The sequence below is a fragment of the Manacus candei genome, unplaced genomic scaffold, assembly GCF_025592945.1.
Source record: "Manacus candei isolate 608988 ecotype Guabito, Panama unplaced genomic scaffold, ASM2559294v1 h1tg000204l, whole genome shotgun sequence".
Taxonomy (NCBI): domain Eukaryota; kingdom Metazoa; phylum Chordata; class Aves; order Passeriformes; family Pipridae; genus Manacus; species Manacus candei.
This window is the reverse complement of record NW_026138252.1, coordinates 70,576-85,695: the sequence shown is the minus strand read 5'-3', so window position 1 is coordinate 85,695 and position 15,120 is coordinate 70,576. Positions and strand designations below refer to the sequence as shown.

The window sequence follows — 15,120 nt, the reverse complement described above, 5'->3', positions numbered from 1 at the left end:
GGACAGGGACACCTTCCACTAGCCCAGGTTGCCCCAACCAAGCACTTCTCACTAACATTAATTAATAACAGACATTTCCTTGCAAGGGTCTTTGCAAAGACACCGCAGTTTGAGGTGCTGATCTTCGGGCATTGCAAATTTAAACACACACAGACACAAACCACACAGCAACAAACCAAGCCATCCACAAGAAAGACTTTCTTATCAAAACAAAGAACTTCTCCCCTCAAAACCTCACCCCAGCTCTGTGCTGAACTTCCCTGCTGCTGGTTCAGACACTACAAACAACTGCTAAGGCTGAGAATTTGGTTACACCAAATCTGTGAGAGAGCCCAAATAAAGATAATTCCTATTTCTCACAGCACAAGGCAGAAAAACTGAACAGAAATTATAGGGATGTAAAAATCACCAATATCAGAGCAGGTCCCACATCACAACAATGTACATTTCTGCAGTGATGCTCAGCAGGTCCTTACTCCAAAGCAATTATTTCAGTTCAGTTACATATTTAGCATTCCACAAACAAAACAGCATTCCCCAGACCACAAACACTTTTGGTCAAAGCTTTCAAAAGTATGGCCAGTGAGAAGATTATGCTCTTTTCACCTGTTTCACTATTAAACATAATAAAACCCCGTTAATACTCTGCATTAACTGTGTTTCATAAAGCTTTCTTGAGCAAACACCACCATTTAAAGATGAATCTCAATAAAGATTAAGTCTTTCCACTTACTTTGGACTGTTTTAACAAATAGCAGGATTCACAAAAGTACACAAATAAGTTATTCAAAAAATAATTAAAACAGGGAAGTACTCCAAAATGTCTCCTGTAGGAATAACTGTGCAGTTGAGCTAATTCTGTCTCAGGTTCTTCTCACCTAAATTTAGACAACTAAGCATTAGTTTATCAGGCTAATGATTCAGGGTTCCTCTCTTTCCAATGGAAATTAAGAAATTCTGGCAGCAGCAATTTATCCTGCCCTGGGACTGTGGACCAGCTATCAAAAGAGAAAAGGACCAAATGCAGAATTATGCTTTTGGGTTTATTACCAAAAATCTGATGCAATAAACTTTGGTTATTACAGTAATTATTATCATACATTCTTTACTAAAAACTTCAAAGGTCTTAGACACAACACACTTTAAAACTATCTATTGTATAGGTAAGCCTTGTAATATTTATCTAAAGCAGATAGTAAATATGGTAACCAAAACTAAGTACCTTACTATCATTCTTCAATCAATATTTACAGAAAGGACAGATATATCACATTATCTTTTGATCAACACCAGTTCAACAAAGCAAGTTACAGTCTCTGAAACTTTTTATTTCCCTTGAAATTTCTGAGGAGCACTTCCAGAGAGTCAAAGGAAAAGAGTCTGGGGATACAGGCAGAACACAGGCTAAGATGATGGACTGAGAGCACAGGCCCTTGATGAAATATTCTCTGCTGCAGCAACCTCGTTTTGAAGAGTTTAGATGATCACAGAGAATAAATGGTACAAGGAAAAGCAGCAGTGAGGTCCAAGAGCTCTTGACAACACTCACAGAAGGGATGCTGGAACTGTCTGAACCAAGGCAGTCACTGACAGAAAACCCCAGAGTTCATCAGATAAAAATCCCTACAAGACTTATTTAGGGAAAGGCCAATGGGAATTGGAACATCTAGAAGGAATGATGGGACACAAGAGTCAGAATGACAGAATGGTTTGGGTTGGAAGGGCCCTTAAAGATCATCCAGTTCAGCCCCAAATGAGAGAAAACATCAAGAACTTGGGGAGTGATTTCAGAATTAATATCCACGATCCTAATCTTGCAAAGGGCCTTGGAGTGACACAAAGAGCTGAGCCAACCTTCTGTATTTTACAGTGTGCAAAGCCCCAATGTAAACACCTGAGATCCACTAGGCTTATTTTTAGGAGAATTCCAAGATCATGACAGTAAAGCATCCTCAGGGGCAGAGAAATGTTTTCGTGGTCTTTGTACCATTCTGGAGTAATTTGGTAACAAAACTTTCTAAGTTAGATGATCTCCTTCAATTTTTAATTGCAGCCATGCAAAATTAAAAATCTTTTTGCAAGCAGCTGTTTTATTGATGTGGACACCCAGGTGTTCACCTGTTCACACCAAATTAATGGCCAAGAGCCCAAGTGTCAAATTTCAGTCCAGCCCAAATTGCCCTGTCTAGTCCAAGGGGTTATGGAGAACTGTTGTAAATAAATGACCATTCCAGTCAAAATATAAACTGTTTAAGACAACGGTATTATATACAAATTAAAGCTGAATTGCCACAAATATTTTTATAAACTACATAAAAAAACCTTACTAGCAGCCACCTTTCAAGTTGATATTATTTAGAAAATTTGCAAAGTTAAATACGTTAAATATTTTCCTTACAATATAAAACAGTTTTGATTTGGGGCGGAAATGAACCTGCTCTAAACCAATTTAGCCATAAAAACTTTTCAGATGTGTCCTAGTTAGGACAGCTGAGATCAGTTCATCATGGTGGGTGTAACCCAAAACTGTATTCTATAGCCTTCCATGTCATTTCCCAGAAACTAGACTATTGTTGTCAATAGACTATTCGCACCCTCTGCCCATAGAGCATGGTGGGTGTAACCCAAAACTGTATTCTATAGCCTTCCATGTCATTTCCCAGAAACTAGACTATTGTTGTCAATAGACTATTCGCACCTTCTGCCCATAGAGCCTGACTCCTCAGGCTATAAACTAGGTGTTAAGAGGCCTGTGAGATAGGAGGATGTTTCTGTCCTCACACCCTTTGTGAACTCCCCGCCCTGAGGAGAGTACCAAGCATTCCTGCCTGAACTGGAGGATATATAATCTTGGAGTTTTGGAACATTTTTAACCCACTCCTGGGATCCAGAGGACGGCTGCATCTCATCGCTCTCAACCAGACTTAGACCACCACTGGACTGCGATCACCAGTTCTGGCCAGACTGCAGCAGCTCTCCCACCAGCAGGTTCTTCCCCTCTCCCTTTACTTTGGACTCAAACAGGGCCCAAGGAACACCACTTTGTTCAGGCCCCAGGGTACTGGGTTATACATTTGGGTTTTTGTGGGTTGAGACCAATTGTTTGTTTGTATTATTGTACTTACTGTATTATTTTAATAAATTGTTATTCTGACTTATAATCTCTCCTTTGAGTTGGGTTCATTCCCCCTGCTGGTTAACTTTTAAACCAGCACAAGATGCTATTAAAAATCAAAATTAGACAAACTTCTATGCTAGTCTTAGGCTGGCAAAGACTTTATTTAGTTTGTTGCTCATCATTATGGACTGAGCAAAGAGCTGGTGGCTGCTCATCCATGGCATTTCCAACATGCCAGTTTCATGCATGTGCTTCTGGAATAATATTTGCAAAAGATTTAAATACAGGAAGGAACAATTCTGAAAACACCAGCACTTGCTAAGCTCCTCTCTGAAGAAATCGTTACCATTAGTCTTTATTTTTTCCACACAAAGGAAAATCATTTTTATAAGAAATGCTCATTATGCCTTTGGCACAAGACTTGGAAGGGTCCCCCATCAGGAGCTCCTGCAGAATGGGAACTGGACCACTGTGGGGCAGGGCACTGGGACATGCAGGTCTTCCATGACCTCGTTAATTATTAGTGCTGGATTTAGGGTTTGCTCATCTCACCCTTCACAGGTTCCATCAGCCCCTGGAGCAGCCCACAAGGATTCACTTCTCCCCACGTTCCTCAAGAACATCTCCGTGCAAATCTGGCCTTGGGATGGGAGGGAAGATGAGGAATTCACATGCCAAGACTCTGAAGAGTCCAGCCAGGCAGAATGCACTGCCCTGGGGCTGCTATTTGTTTCCAAAAGCTCACAGGAGCCATTCTGGCACCATGAGGCACAACCTCGGTGTCAGACTGGGGACCAAGAAGGGATTTCCCACAACCTACAGGCACATGTGGAGCAATAACTGATGGAGACTTCTAGACCTGGCACCCAAGGAATAATCAGCCAACTGAGAGACAAATGATTTTACCTGAGAGCAGTGGAGATGACACTGACTTGACGATAATTTGTTTTTCCTCAGCAGAAAACCGACAAGTCCGAGAAAAAAAAAAAGGCAACTTTCTCTTTTTCTGCTCGTGACACCAAATAACTCAGCAGATAAACAGAGCATGTCAAGGCAACAAGCATGAAGAGACCACGAGGCACCAGGACAGACCTCTCAGCAACCTGCTCCAACACCTGACTGTTCCCATGGTGTGAAAGCATTTCCTTATGCCCACTGACACTTCAGTTACTGGGAATGAAGTTTAATTCAAGATTTCTTAAGTTACTGTCCTACTTGCAGCCACTTCCCTTTAAGCTTCTTTCAGCCAGCCAAAATTTGATCCCCCAAAGACCTGCATGTTTATGTAATGTCTGTGAGCAATTCCACAAAATTCTTGGAGTTTGCTCATAAATAAGACACAGGTCTGAGCCAATTCACTGAGGATGTTCATTTCCATAACTGCAGAGCAGTCAAATGTCTACACAACTCACCCAATGAGACCCTGTGAGGTCAAGTGTTCTGCTCACCAACAATTTGTTTCACTGTAATCACAAGCTGCAAGTTCCCTGAAACAAATTCAGCAAATTAACCTTCTCTCACATACAGCAACGGAAAACTTGAGCCTCTGCTCTTGCCTTTCTCAAGGCTGGAGAACGGGAAAACTTTTTCATCTTTGGGAAAAGGGAACTGGACAGCTCAGAGTCTTGGAGTGAACTATGGACTCTTCCACACGAGTGTGATTTAACCTCATTCCTAGCAGAAAGTTTTCAACCAAAAGCTACATGTGTGCAGGAAAGAGGCTGGGACTCACTGCAAGATTATTTGCAGCACTGCTTAAAAAGTTAATCTCCCTCAGCTCCTTCACAGCTACAAGGTGTTGGCCACAAAGAACCTTCCCTTGGTTTAAATGATGAAGCATTTCTTCGAGTAAGGTTGGACTCGATGATTTTGGAGGTGTTTTCCAAAATTAACGATTCTAATTAGATGAGTAGGGACAATGTGCTTAGACACCAAGAGGGGACAATGATGGACCAGGCCCTGGGATGTGCACGGCTAAAGGTGCTGGCACAAGGGTTCCAGCCAAGAGCTGGGATGGCCATGGCTCATGGAAAGCACCCAAGGGTTCCAGCCAAGAGCTGGGATGGCCATGGCTCATGGAAAGCACCCAAGGGTTCCAGCCAAGAGCTGGGATGTCCATGGCTCATGGAAGGCACCCAAGGGTTCCAGCCAAGAGCTGGGATGGCCATGGCTCATGGGAGTCACCCAAGGGTTCCAGCCAAGAGCTGGGATGTCCATGGCTCATGGAAGGCACCCAAGGGTTCCAGCCAAGAGCTGGGATGGCCATGGCTCATGGAAGGCACCCAAGGGTTCCAGCCTGAGCCCCCAAGCACCGGACGGCGTTGCCATCTTGACTCCCTACGTCCTGCATGTGCAACCGAAATAAAGAGCAGCAAGGACACCGTGTTTCAAACAAGGAGACGGACGGTGGCGACGGCTCCCGGGTGGCTCCAAGTTTATTATCAAAGAGATGCCAAGGCGCTCGTGGCGACGCTGCCCGGACACTGCCCTGGGGGGGTGCGTGTGTGTGCGGGGGGAACCGCGAGGAAGCCGCGGGGCCCCGCGGCCGGAGGGGCAGCGCCGCGGGCCCGCTCAGCTCGGGGGTGGGTGGGGGCTTGGTGCCCTCCGCGACCCCCCGGCAGGGCCGCGCCTCGCCCGCCGCATCCCGCCCGCGACACCCCCCCCTCCCCCGAGCCCCGCACTCACCCTGCGGGGGCCGGGCCCCTCCTCCTTGGCCTCCGCCATGTTGCGCCCCCCCCCCTCAGCTTGTCCCAGCCCGGGGCGAGGGGCCGGGGGTTACTCGGCCGCCTGCAGCGAGGTGGTGCCCGCGGCTCCGGAGGATGGGAGAGGGGGGGGGGAAGCTGTGCGGCGCGGCGGGCGGGACCGGTGAGGGAGGGAAGGGGCCCGGCGGGTCGGCGGGCGGGGCGGAGCGGGGTGGTGGGAGGGAGGAAAGGAAGGAGCCGCTCGGACCCGCCAGGCCGCGGCCGCTGCTCCCGGAGCTGCCCCGACCAGCCCAGCGCGGGGCCCGCTGCGCGCATGCGCCGCGCGCAGGCGCGCGCCCGCGCAGGCGCGCGGCGGGGTCCTCCCCGGGGTGAGGGGAGGGGGGACGGGGAGCAGGGGAGGGGGGGGGACCCCCCCGTCCCCTGCTCCCCGTCCCCCCTCCCCTCACCCCGGAGAGATTCTCCCCCTGAGATGCGGCTCTGTGGGGGTCTCACGACGCTCCCAGGGTGGCCTCGTGGCGTGGGCAGGTGGTGGGGTCTCCAGGCCCCTCAGGCTCCGGGGTCGTTCCGCGGCGTGAGGGGAGCCCAGAGCGACCCGCTCGTGAGGGACATTGGGTTACGCATCCTTTCGGAGCTGGGCGCCCTGGGGGGAATCCCACAAATCCGGCGCCCCAGCTATGCAAACTTTTGTACTGTTTAAAACATTCAGCAGACGAGGGAATTAGTGTTCGCTACTGTAAGTTGCGTAGTTCTCGTATTAATTAGTTAATGATTCCCTTGCTTCTCGTGCTAATCAGTGGCTGTGCTGGTTCCTTCTCTCTCGGCTTGGGGGGTTTCCTGGGGTCGGTGGTCACCATCCCCCCCCCCTGCCAGAATTAACAACCCTAACAAGGCAATTCTACCAAAAAGTATTTGTTCTCCCAGTACCTGGATGTCACATAGAGCTGGTTGGCTGCCCACTGTTTCATGGATCGAATCTCCCTTCTTGTTAGCCTTGAAAGTCTACAAAGATCAAACACCAGTGACCATCCTTTCTTCAGAAAACTCCTGCATATTCCACATTTTGCAACACTGGGGGGTTGAGGGTCTCTGGGTGCCCAGTCATGGCCACAGAACCTCCCTCACGTGGCACTCACCTCACCCATTGCGTTTGTCGTGCCTGTGCTTCATCCCTCACGAATTAATTAATTCTGAACTAAGTAATTTTTCAGCGAATTTTTTAGTACCATTCGTTGGTACTGCTCCAAAATGTCGAAGGTGTACAAATTCTCTTAAGAAAGGATGTTCTCTGTTGTCTGATCTTTGTAGACTTCCAAGCCTAATCAACGGGAAGGGAGGTTTAATCCGTGAAACAAAAAGCAGCCAAGGAGCTCTAGGTGATGTCCAGGTGATGGGAAAACAAATCAAAGTTCAAGTCTTGATATGCTTCAGTGATCTCAGACCTAGGGGGAGGTTAACAAAGCTTGGGAAAGGAGGATGCCCACTGATAGTGGACACAAAGAATGCAGGATTTATGGGACATCTGGTAGGACTCCCAAAATACAGAAGAAACTAATAAATCCAACTTGGCAATTGTGCTGAAATCAGCTCTAACTGGGTAAAAAGTAATTATGGCAGGGGCAGATCATGACCCAAGAAATCCCCCGACCCAAAAGAAGAGAAAGACTGAGCATGGCACTAATTAGCACGAGAAGCAAGAAGGTAGAACACTAATTAATGAGAAGTCTGTAAGTTGTAGCCAGTTCCTTTGTTTGCTAAAATGTATAAATAGGGAATAGTTTGGATAGTTGGGGTGTTTGATTTGTGGAATCCCCCTCCCAGCACCCATCCCTGAAATAAATAATCAGTGTCTCCCTGGAGTGTGTCATTGTGGGCTTGTTGCACAGGGGGGAAAAAATCTGATGTTTGTGGACAACAGCATCACACCTGCATGGCACCCCCTCACCTGTTTTGTGTGTTGTGCCTCTGCTGCATCACTCAGGAAGGAACAGTAAGTAAATTTTTAATGAATTTAACGTTTGTTGGTACAATGTAAACCTGCCATGTTTTGATGTTGGAATGGATGGTTTCTATTTGACCACGTTTTTTCCTTTACCTGGTGTTGATCAAAAGTTCATAGAAGGCTCCGAGGACTTAATCCACAAAGAGTTGCATATCTGTTTAACCTGAAATATCTGAGAGGTCACATTTCCCTGTAGCCTTTCAAGGTTAAAACCTAAATATTTAAAGCTCTGGAGCATTGACTCTGATTTTTCTCCTTACGAATATTTAACACACTCAAAGCTTTAGCAGGGCATAGGCTTGTTAAGAAAACATTTGAATCTATGTGTAAGATACAGATTATTGAGGTTTTTTATTGTGAATGATGTCAGACATTCCCAGCACCCACAAGCTGATAAGGACAATGTGTTCCTGTCTCTTTAATAATTAAATAATCAACTGCTAATTAAAACTTTGTCTTAAAGGGAAATCTCCACTTCCCAGTTTATCTGATTTGCACAATTAAAGGGTGGTGTTGAGCAGCAGCTGCATTTCAGCAGTGACTGAAGTGATCCTTAGGTAAACACTGCTGGCCTGAAATCCTAAATACAGAATACTGGGATTCATTTAGGAAATCCTGTCAGGTCTCTCTTTAGAAATCACAGCATTTCAAGGACAGAGAGATAATTAATGTGATAATTTAATAATGCTTTTCACTTCTACAATAATCCTCATCCTCAAGTCGGAACTAAAATAATCCTTATCCTGAAGTCTAACATAATTCTAGTTGATGAGTTGTTTTGTGAATTTTTTTAAAGAATTTGGGGTTTTTTAGTGGTAAAAGATGTTATATGTGAACTGTGAGCTTGATTTTTTAAATAACTTCATAGTTATTTAAAAAATAATTTTATCCTTAGATAGCTACGAATGAAAAGAATGAAAATTTTAACCTTTTGCATGGGCACAAAATACAGTAACAATAAAAATTTTAATAGAAATTTTCTTTAAGAGTTAGAAGTTCCAACATAGTTTAAATATAGGGCTGCACATGTCAGGGTTCCCCCAGACACTTGCTTTTTCTTTTTGCTCTCTGGTTTCTGAGGTGTTACAGAGGCTGCCTTCATGTCTTCAGGCTGAACTTCAGAAAGTGTATGTGTTTGTGTAGATTAAACCTGTATTTTCATGTAAGCCCAGTGCCAAGTGCTCAGCATTCAGGATAACCTCAAATACCACGGGAATTCCAGTGGTGTCACAAGACTCGACCAAACTGTTGTAACTCCTTGGGGCTACACTGTAAATAGTACTGTATAAAATATATACTTTGTTCAAGAAATCTAAAGGGAACACACATCTTCATTTCATCACGTGGTTCTCCTCAGTAAACTGGGGAGTGATGGAAATATCTGAACTCTCAACACACAACTGAAAGTGCTTCCAGACCACTACACGAAATGTTTTTGTTAGAAATAGATCCTGTCACTAAAACAGGTCATAAATCAAGTGTGTGCTGTGGCAGTCTCTGCCTGGTGAAGGTTTGTTGAAGTTGACCCTACGAGGGGGTGACAGGGAGAGTCAACACTTAAAACCAGCTCAGCCCTGGTGTGGTCTGAGACAGCTCAGCCCGTTCTCTGCAGGGTGTCAGAACTAGAGCAGGATTTTCTCCAGCTGGTTCAGACCTGACTTACCCTTGACTCTGAGAGTTGTTGTCTTGGTCAGCCTGGAGAAGAGAAGCTTCAGGGTGACCAAATTGTGGCCTTCTGAAGGGAGTGACAAGAAAGATGGAGAGAAACTATTTCCAAGGGCCTGGAGGGACAGGACAAGGGGGAATGGCTTTCCATTGCCAGAGGGCAGAGTTAGACTGGATATTGGGAAAGAATTCTTGGCTGTGAGGGTGGGGAGGCCCTGGCACAGGTTGCCCAGAGAAGCTGTGGCTGCCCCATCCCTGGAAGTGTCCAAGGCCGAGTTGGATGGGGCTTGGAGCAACCTGGGCTAGTGGGAGGTGTCCCTGCCCAGGGCAGGGGGTGGCACTGGATGACCTTTAAGGTCCCTTCCAACCCAAACCATCCTGGGATTCCATTATTCTAAATGAACCCTCTATGTACTAACGTGGCTAAAAAAGACACTGCAGAATATGTAGATAATGTGGTGATGGCTCCTGCAGAACAGGACCAGATGAATGCCTGGATAAGGCAGGGAAAAGATAAGATTGTTCCACAGTATTGTTTCTGAATTGCTTTTTAATTCCCCCCTGGAGTGCCCATATTCCAATCTGCTGCACAGTCCGGAGTGAGACGATTCCTCTTTAAAGCAGTGACATTTAGAAAAGGCACCACGAAGCTCCCTCCACATGCAGGCTGCAGCTCAGTGAACTGGATGAATGATCTTTCCACAGCCCCACGGGCATGCACAGCTGAATATAGATCACCCAGAAAACCTGCCAGCCCTACGGATTGGGCACTCCTGCCTCCGCCCCTGCAGAGAATTCCAGCTGCAGGTGGAACGGTCCTGCTGCACGTTTCGGGCCAAACACAAATTAATACCAACAAATAATCTTGTGTCCCTTCCAGTGAGCTTCCAAACAGGACAGCTTTGGCAGGTGGGCTGAGGAACACGGCAGATGTTTGATCCATACAGAACCCTGGAATCGTTAAGGCTGGAAAAGACCTCAAAGATCACCAAGTCCAACCATCAGCCCAGCAGCAGCACCACGTTCACCACTAAACCATGTGGTGCTTTGGGCATTTCTTCGTCCTTGGTGTGTTGAGGGACCGAGACTGGATGTGGAGATGAGCAGCCAGTGTGGCCTTTTCTGTCCCAGAGATGGGCAAAACTGTGGAAACCTCTTCATTTTGGGTGGCCCTGTACTGCAGAGACTGCCGAGGCAGGGCTGTAATGTCATAAGAAAAACCAGTGAATATTTCCATGGAAAAACAATTGCAGTGGGGTCTCCTCTGAGGGCCTGAGCCCCGGGGGTGGTGAGGAGGTGGGTTTGTCTCCCAGCTCTGGGAGCTGCTCTGGCTTTGTCCCTCCATGTGCTGGGCGGGATTTGCATTTCCCTGGCCCTGCGAGGACCCCCGGGGCTGCCAGGACAAAGGGGAGCAGGAGGCTTGGAAACGACAGGGATCAAGGAAAGAGAAAAGCCAAGTTTTCAGCGTGCTTAGTCATAGAGACACAGACGCAGGAGGGCTGGCAGAGGCCTATTTTCATCCTGAAACTCCCCCTCACGTCCCAGACTTGCTCTGGCTGTGTTTGCTGTTGAGATAACATCCCCTTCCCCCACCACCCACAGATAACTGAAGGAGCAGCCGTTGAAAAAGGAAAAAAAAAAAGGCAGTTGCCTTGCTCTGCCTGCAGGAGAAATGTCAGGAAGTGTCTGGTGGTGGGTGGGATGAAAGGAGGAAGCTGAACTCTAAAGAGAATATTCCAGCTCTGCTCGTGCAAACAAATGCCCCTCTGTATTCTGCTTGATAAGAACATCCAGGAGCAGGTCCTTTTGCGTGCAGGAGGGCAGAGTCACTTCCACACCTCTGAGGGATTTATTTGTACATGCTGCATTACCCCCAGCACGCCATGAACTGGAGGGGAAAAGATGGGAACAGCCAGGGAAAAGCACAAGCATCATCAATAATTAATAGAGCCTTTTTGTAATGGGAATGATCCAGTATTAATTATGAAGTTAATTTCTTTTTGGATGGTTTGTGAATGTGTATGAAATTTGGACCAGGATTTAAGTTCAGTGCAATCATGCTTTTATTCTAATTACAATAATTATAAATCTATTCTGCATCCTCTTTTTAAGTCTCAATAACAGTGGCTTTTGTTTCCAAACACGCCAGACAGCAGATTTTGCACACCAAATATGGCAGCTCTCAGCTCCCCAAAGTGAATCTGGTTGTAAATACAAAGGAAATTGTTTTCATTCATTGTCGCTGTGCAAATGTGAAAGTAAGCCCAGAACGTGGGTCAGGATAAGTACTCTGGATTTCTAAAATCCCAGAGTCAACAGTGAGGAAGGAACTTAATTGCACACATCATGAAATATTTAAACAGACAGTGACCAACATGCAGATGTGGGATCCAGACTGTCATAGATAATTCTGTGTTAGAAACAACTGATGCTGCTCTGCTTCAGGGACTTTCTTACTCTAGAGCCTTAAAAATTGTCTGTGCACCATTTTGAAGTTTCTTTTTTGTACTGGGTGATCTATTGGAAAAAAAAAATCTGTGGCAGAAGCACAAAACCCAGAGGGAGAACTGAGTTTCTTATTTAACTGTAGGCCATCAGCTTGATATCCCCTGAGGACATGGGAGTATCTCGTCTGTAGCAGGTTGAGGGTGAAGGTTGACATGAATAATCTCTGGAGCTCTTTGGCCACTTGTGTTGTTTTGCCCTCTCACAAACTCTGGTTGCTGCTATTTAATGTCACCCTGAACTTGGTGCCATGACTACATCACTTTTTCCAAATGCAGAATGAAACTGTTCATTTTAATACTTCCACCATTTTCTTGTTCTGAAAAAGAAAAAAACACGTTTCCTTGTGGTTCTGCATGTTCCCACTGTTCCCCCTCTCGTGTGAGTTTATCTTTTGGAAATAACAGTGGATTAGAAATATATATACAGAGAAGACACTGTGTCCTAGTTAGGACAGCTGAGATCAGTTCATCATGGTGGGTGTAACCCAAAACTGTATTCTATAGCCTTCCATGTCATTTCCCAGAAACTAGACTATTGTTGTCAATAGACTATTCGCACCCTCTGCCCATAGAGCCTGACTCCTCAGGCTATAAACTAGGTGTTAAGAGGCCTGTGAGATAGAAGGATGTTTCTGTCCTCACACCCTTTGTGAACTCCCCGCCCTGAGGGGAGTACCAAGCATTCCTGCCTGAACTGGAGGATATATAATCTTGGAGTTTTGGAACATTTTTAACCCACTCGTGGGATCCAGAGGACGGCTGCATCTCATCGCTCTCAACCAGACTTAGACCGCCACTGGACTGCGATCACCAGTTCTGGCCAGACTGCAGCAGCTCTCCCACCAGCAGGTTCTTCCCCTCTCCCTTTACTTTGGACTCAAACAGGGCCCAAGGAACACCACTTTGTTCAGGCCCCAGGGTACTGGGTCATACATTTGGTTTTTTGTGGGTTGAGACCAATTGTTTGTTTGTATTATTGTACTTACTGTATTATTTTAATAAATTGTTATTCTGACTTATAATCTCTCCTTTGAGTTGGGTTCATTCCCCCTGCTGGTTAACTTTTAAACCAGGACACACTGCCAGTCTTTAGATTTTTAAGAAAGTCTTGGCAGCCTGATGAAATACAGCACTGGGAGTCTACTCCCTCCTGCCCCACTGACATTCCTGGCATAGCCAAACATTAAGCAGGGCTGCTGGGATTTTGCAGGGCTGATGTTTCTGTTTTCTGTGAGATGGAAGAACAGGATTCTCTGTAACGATTACCTCCTGTTCTTGTCACATTATTTACTGTCATGGAATCAAAGACTTGTTTGGGTTGGAAGGGACCTTAAGGATCATCCAGTGCCACCCCCTGCCATGGGCAGGGACACCTTCCACTAATCCCAGGTTGCTCCAAGCCCCGTCCAACCTGGCCTTGGACACTTCCAGCGATCCAGGGGCAGCCACAGCTTCTCTGGGCAACCTGTGCCAGTGGCCAAGACCACTCCTGCTGTCCTGCCCCTCAGCTTCAGGTACCAGGGGTTCTGTTGGCACTTTGTTCTATAAACAGTGGTGCTGTTACTGGTGACACTGTGAATAACGTGAGCCCCAGAATGATGAGGTGGTCTGCAGAAATCCTGGCTCTTCCAGGCACGTTTATCCCAGTGCACCACAGACTTGGCTTAGCAGAGCCTGCAGCACAAGGACTGACCCTGCACCTTCTGGGTGCCTCAGTGCTCTGCCCTCGTGATTCTTAAAATTCCTGAGCACCACTAGTTCTGGGAATTTGTGCAAACAGCTCTTAAACTGTTTCCTTCCTGGTCAAAAATGCCCAGGGAATGCCCAAGGAGAGCAGACATGGCATCTCCTCACAACACTTAATTGCTTCTTCACTGGTGGTACATATTACTGGGATTCGTGTTTGTTTGTACCTGGGACACTTACAGAACCTCATGGGGTAATTATTCCTAATTAGCAGCTTGGACACATGCTGCTCTTTCCTCTTGCAATCTGCAATTAATAACACAGAGATAATGCAGATTTCTCCTTGTCAGCCTTGTGTTTACATTTATAGGAGTAGGAAACAATTTAGGGAAAAAAAATATTTAAATCAACAACCTGCTGAGCTCCATGCAGGGATTACCTGAGGATTGCCCTGTGTTTGTGGCAGCTCAGACATTCAGAACTTCAGGCACCTTAGTGTCAGCCTGATTCCTTCTGTCATATTCCTCTAAAGCTGCTACAGGTCTTTTTCTCATTAGTCATGGACTGCTTCTTACCAGAGCTTAATTCAGTTTGTAGATCAGTTGTACAGTGTGAAAAACCTTCAGAAGTAGCGACACTGGTGTTATTGTTAAAATAGATTAATATTTTGGGGAAGAGAAGGGTCTTGAGTTCTCCTTGCTGTTTTGCTTCTCCCAGCAGCCCCTATTAAACTAATGTGTGTTTGCACTGAACATCCCAATAACCAGATCAATGTGAAGGGTGGAGAAATACTTCAAGTATTATCCCAGTTGTCAGAGAGAATTTCCTCTCTCAGATATGTTTATTTACAGTGGAACATACTGGGGAGCACATCCCAAGCTTTGTTTGTTTTTGTATGAAACCAGCAAGTTGCCAGGTGCGAATATTTACAAAATAGGTGATTGTCACCAGAAGTAGTTTTTATTTCAAGTCCTCCTCAGATATCAATGTTTCTTTGATTTGAAGCCCACAATAAATACACATACTGCAGCTGCAAAACACAGAATCTTATCCTGGCCTCTGTTAGATCCATGGAAATTCAAAGCCACTTTGTGAACTTCAGATAAGTTCTACGGATTTTTCAGAGCGTTGTCCAAACGCTCCTGGAGCTCTGGCAGCTTTGGGGCCGTGCCCACTGCCCTGAGGAGCCTGTTCAGTGCCCGACCACCCTCTGGGGGAAGAACCTTTCCCTGAGATCCTAAACCTCCCCTGACACAGCTCCAGCTGTTCCCTCAGGTCCTATCGCTGGTCACCAGAGAGCAGAGATCACTGCCTGCCCCTCCCTTTTTTTTGTTGTACTGATTTTTGTTGTACAGATTTTTGCAGGATTAGGAGCAGATATATACTCTTTATTTCTTTCGTGTGATGCTAAAAATTAGTAGCTCCATAAAATCCAGTTCTCTT

General features: G+C 46.0%; 1 protein-coding gene across 6 annotated transcripts in view; it reads right to left on the bottom strand.

Moving 5' to 3' along the window:
• The window catches only part of ZMYM4 (zinc finger MYM-type containing 4), a 34,787-nt gene extending 28,644 nt beyond the window's left edge, over positions 1-6,143 (bottom strand). For 2 of the 6 annotated variants that reach the window (XM_051774503.1, XM_051774504.1), the window contains exon 1: positions 5,804-6,141. In XM_051774503.1, the coding sequence (XP_051630463.1) occupies positions 5,804-5,842 (39 nt within the window). In that variant the 5' untranslated portion in view covers positions 5,843-6,141. Of the gene's footprint in view, positions 1-5,803 lie in introns of all 6 variants that reach the window. The other 4 variants (XM_051774505.1, XM_051774509.1, XR_007901270.1 and 1 more) reach the window with 3 other exon arrangements.
• Positions 6,144-15,120: the final 8,977 nt, after the last annotated feature.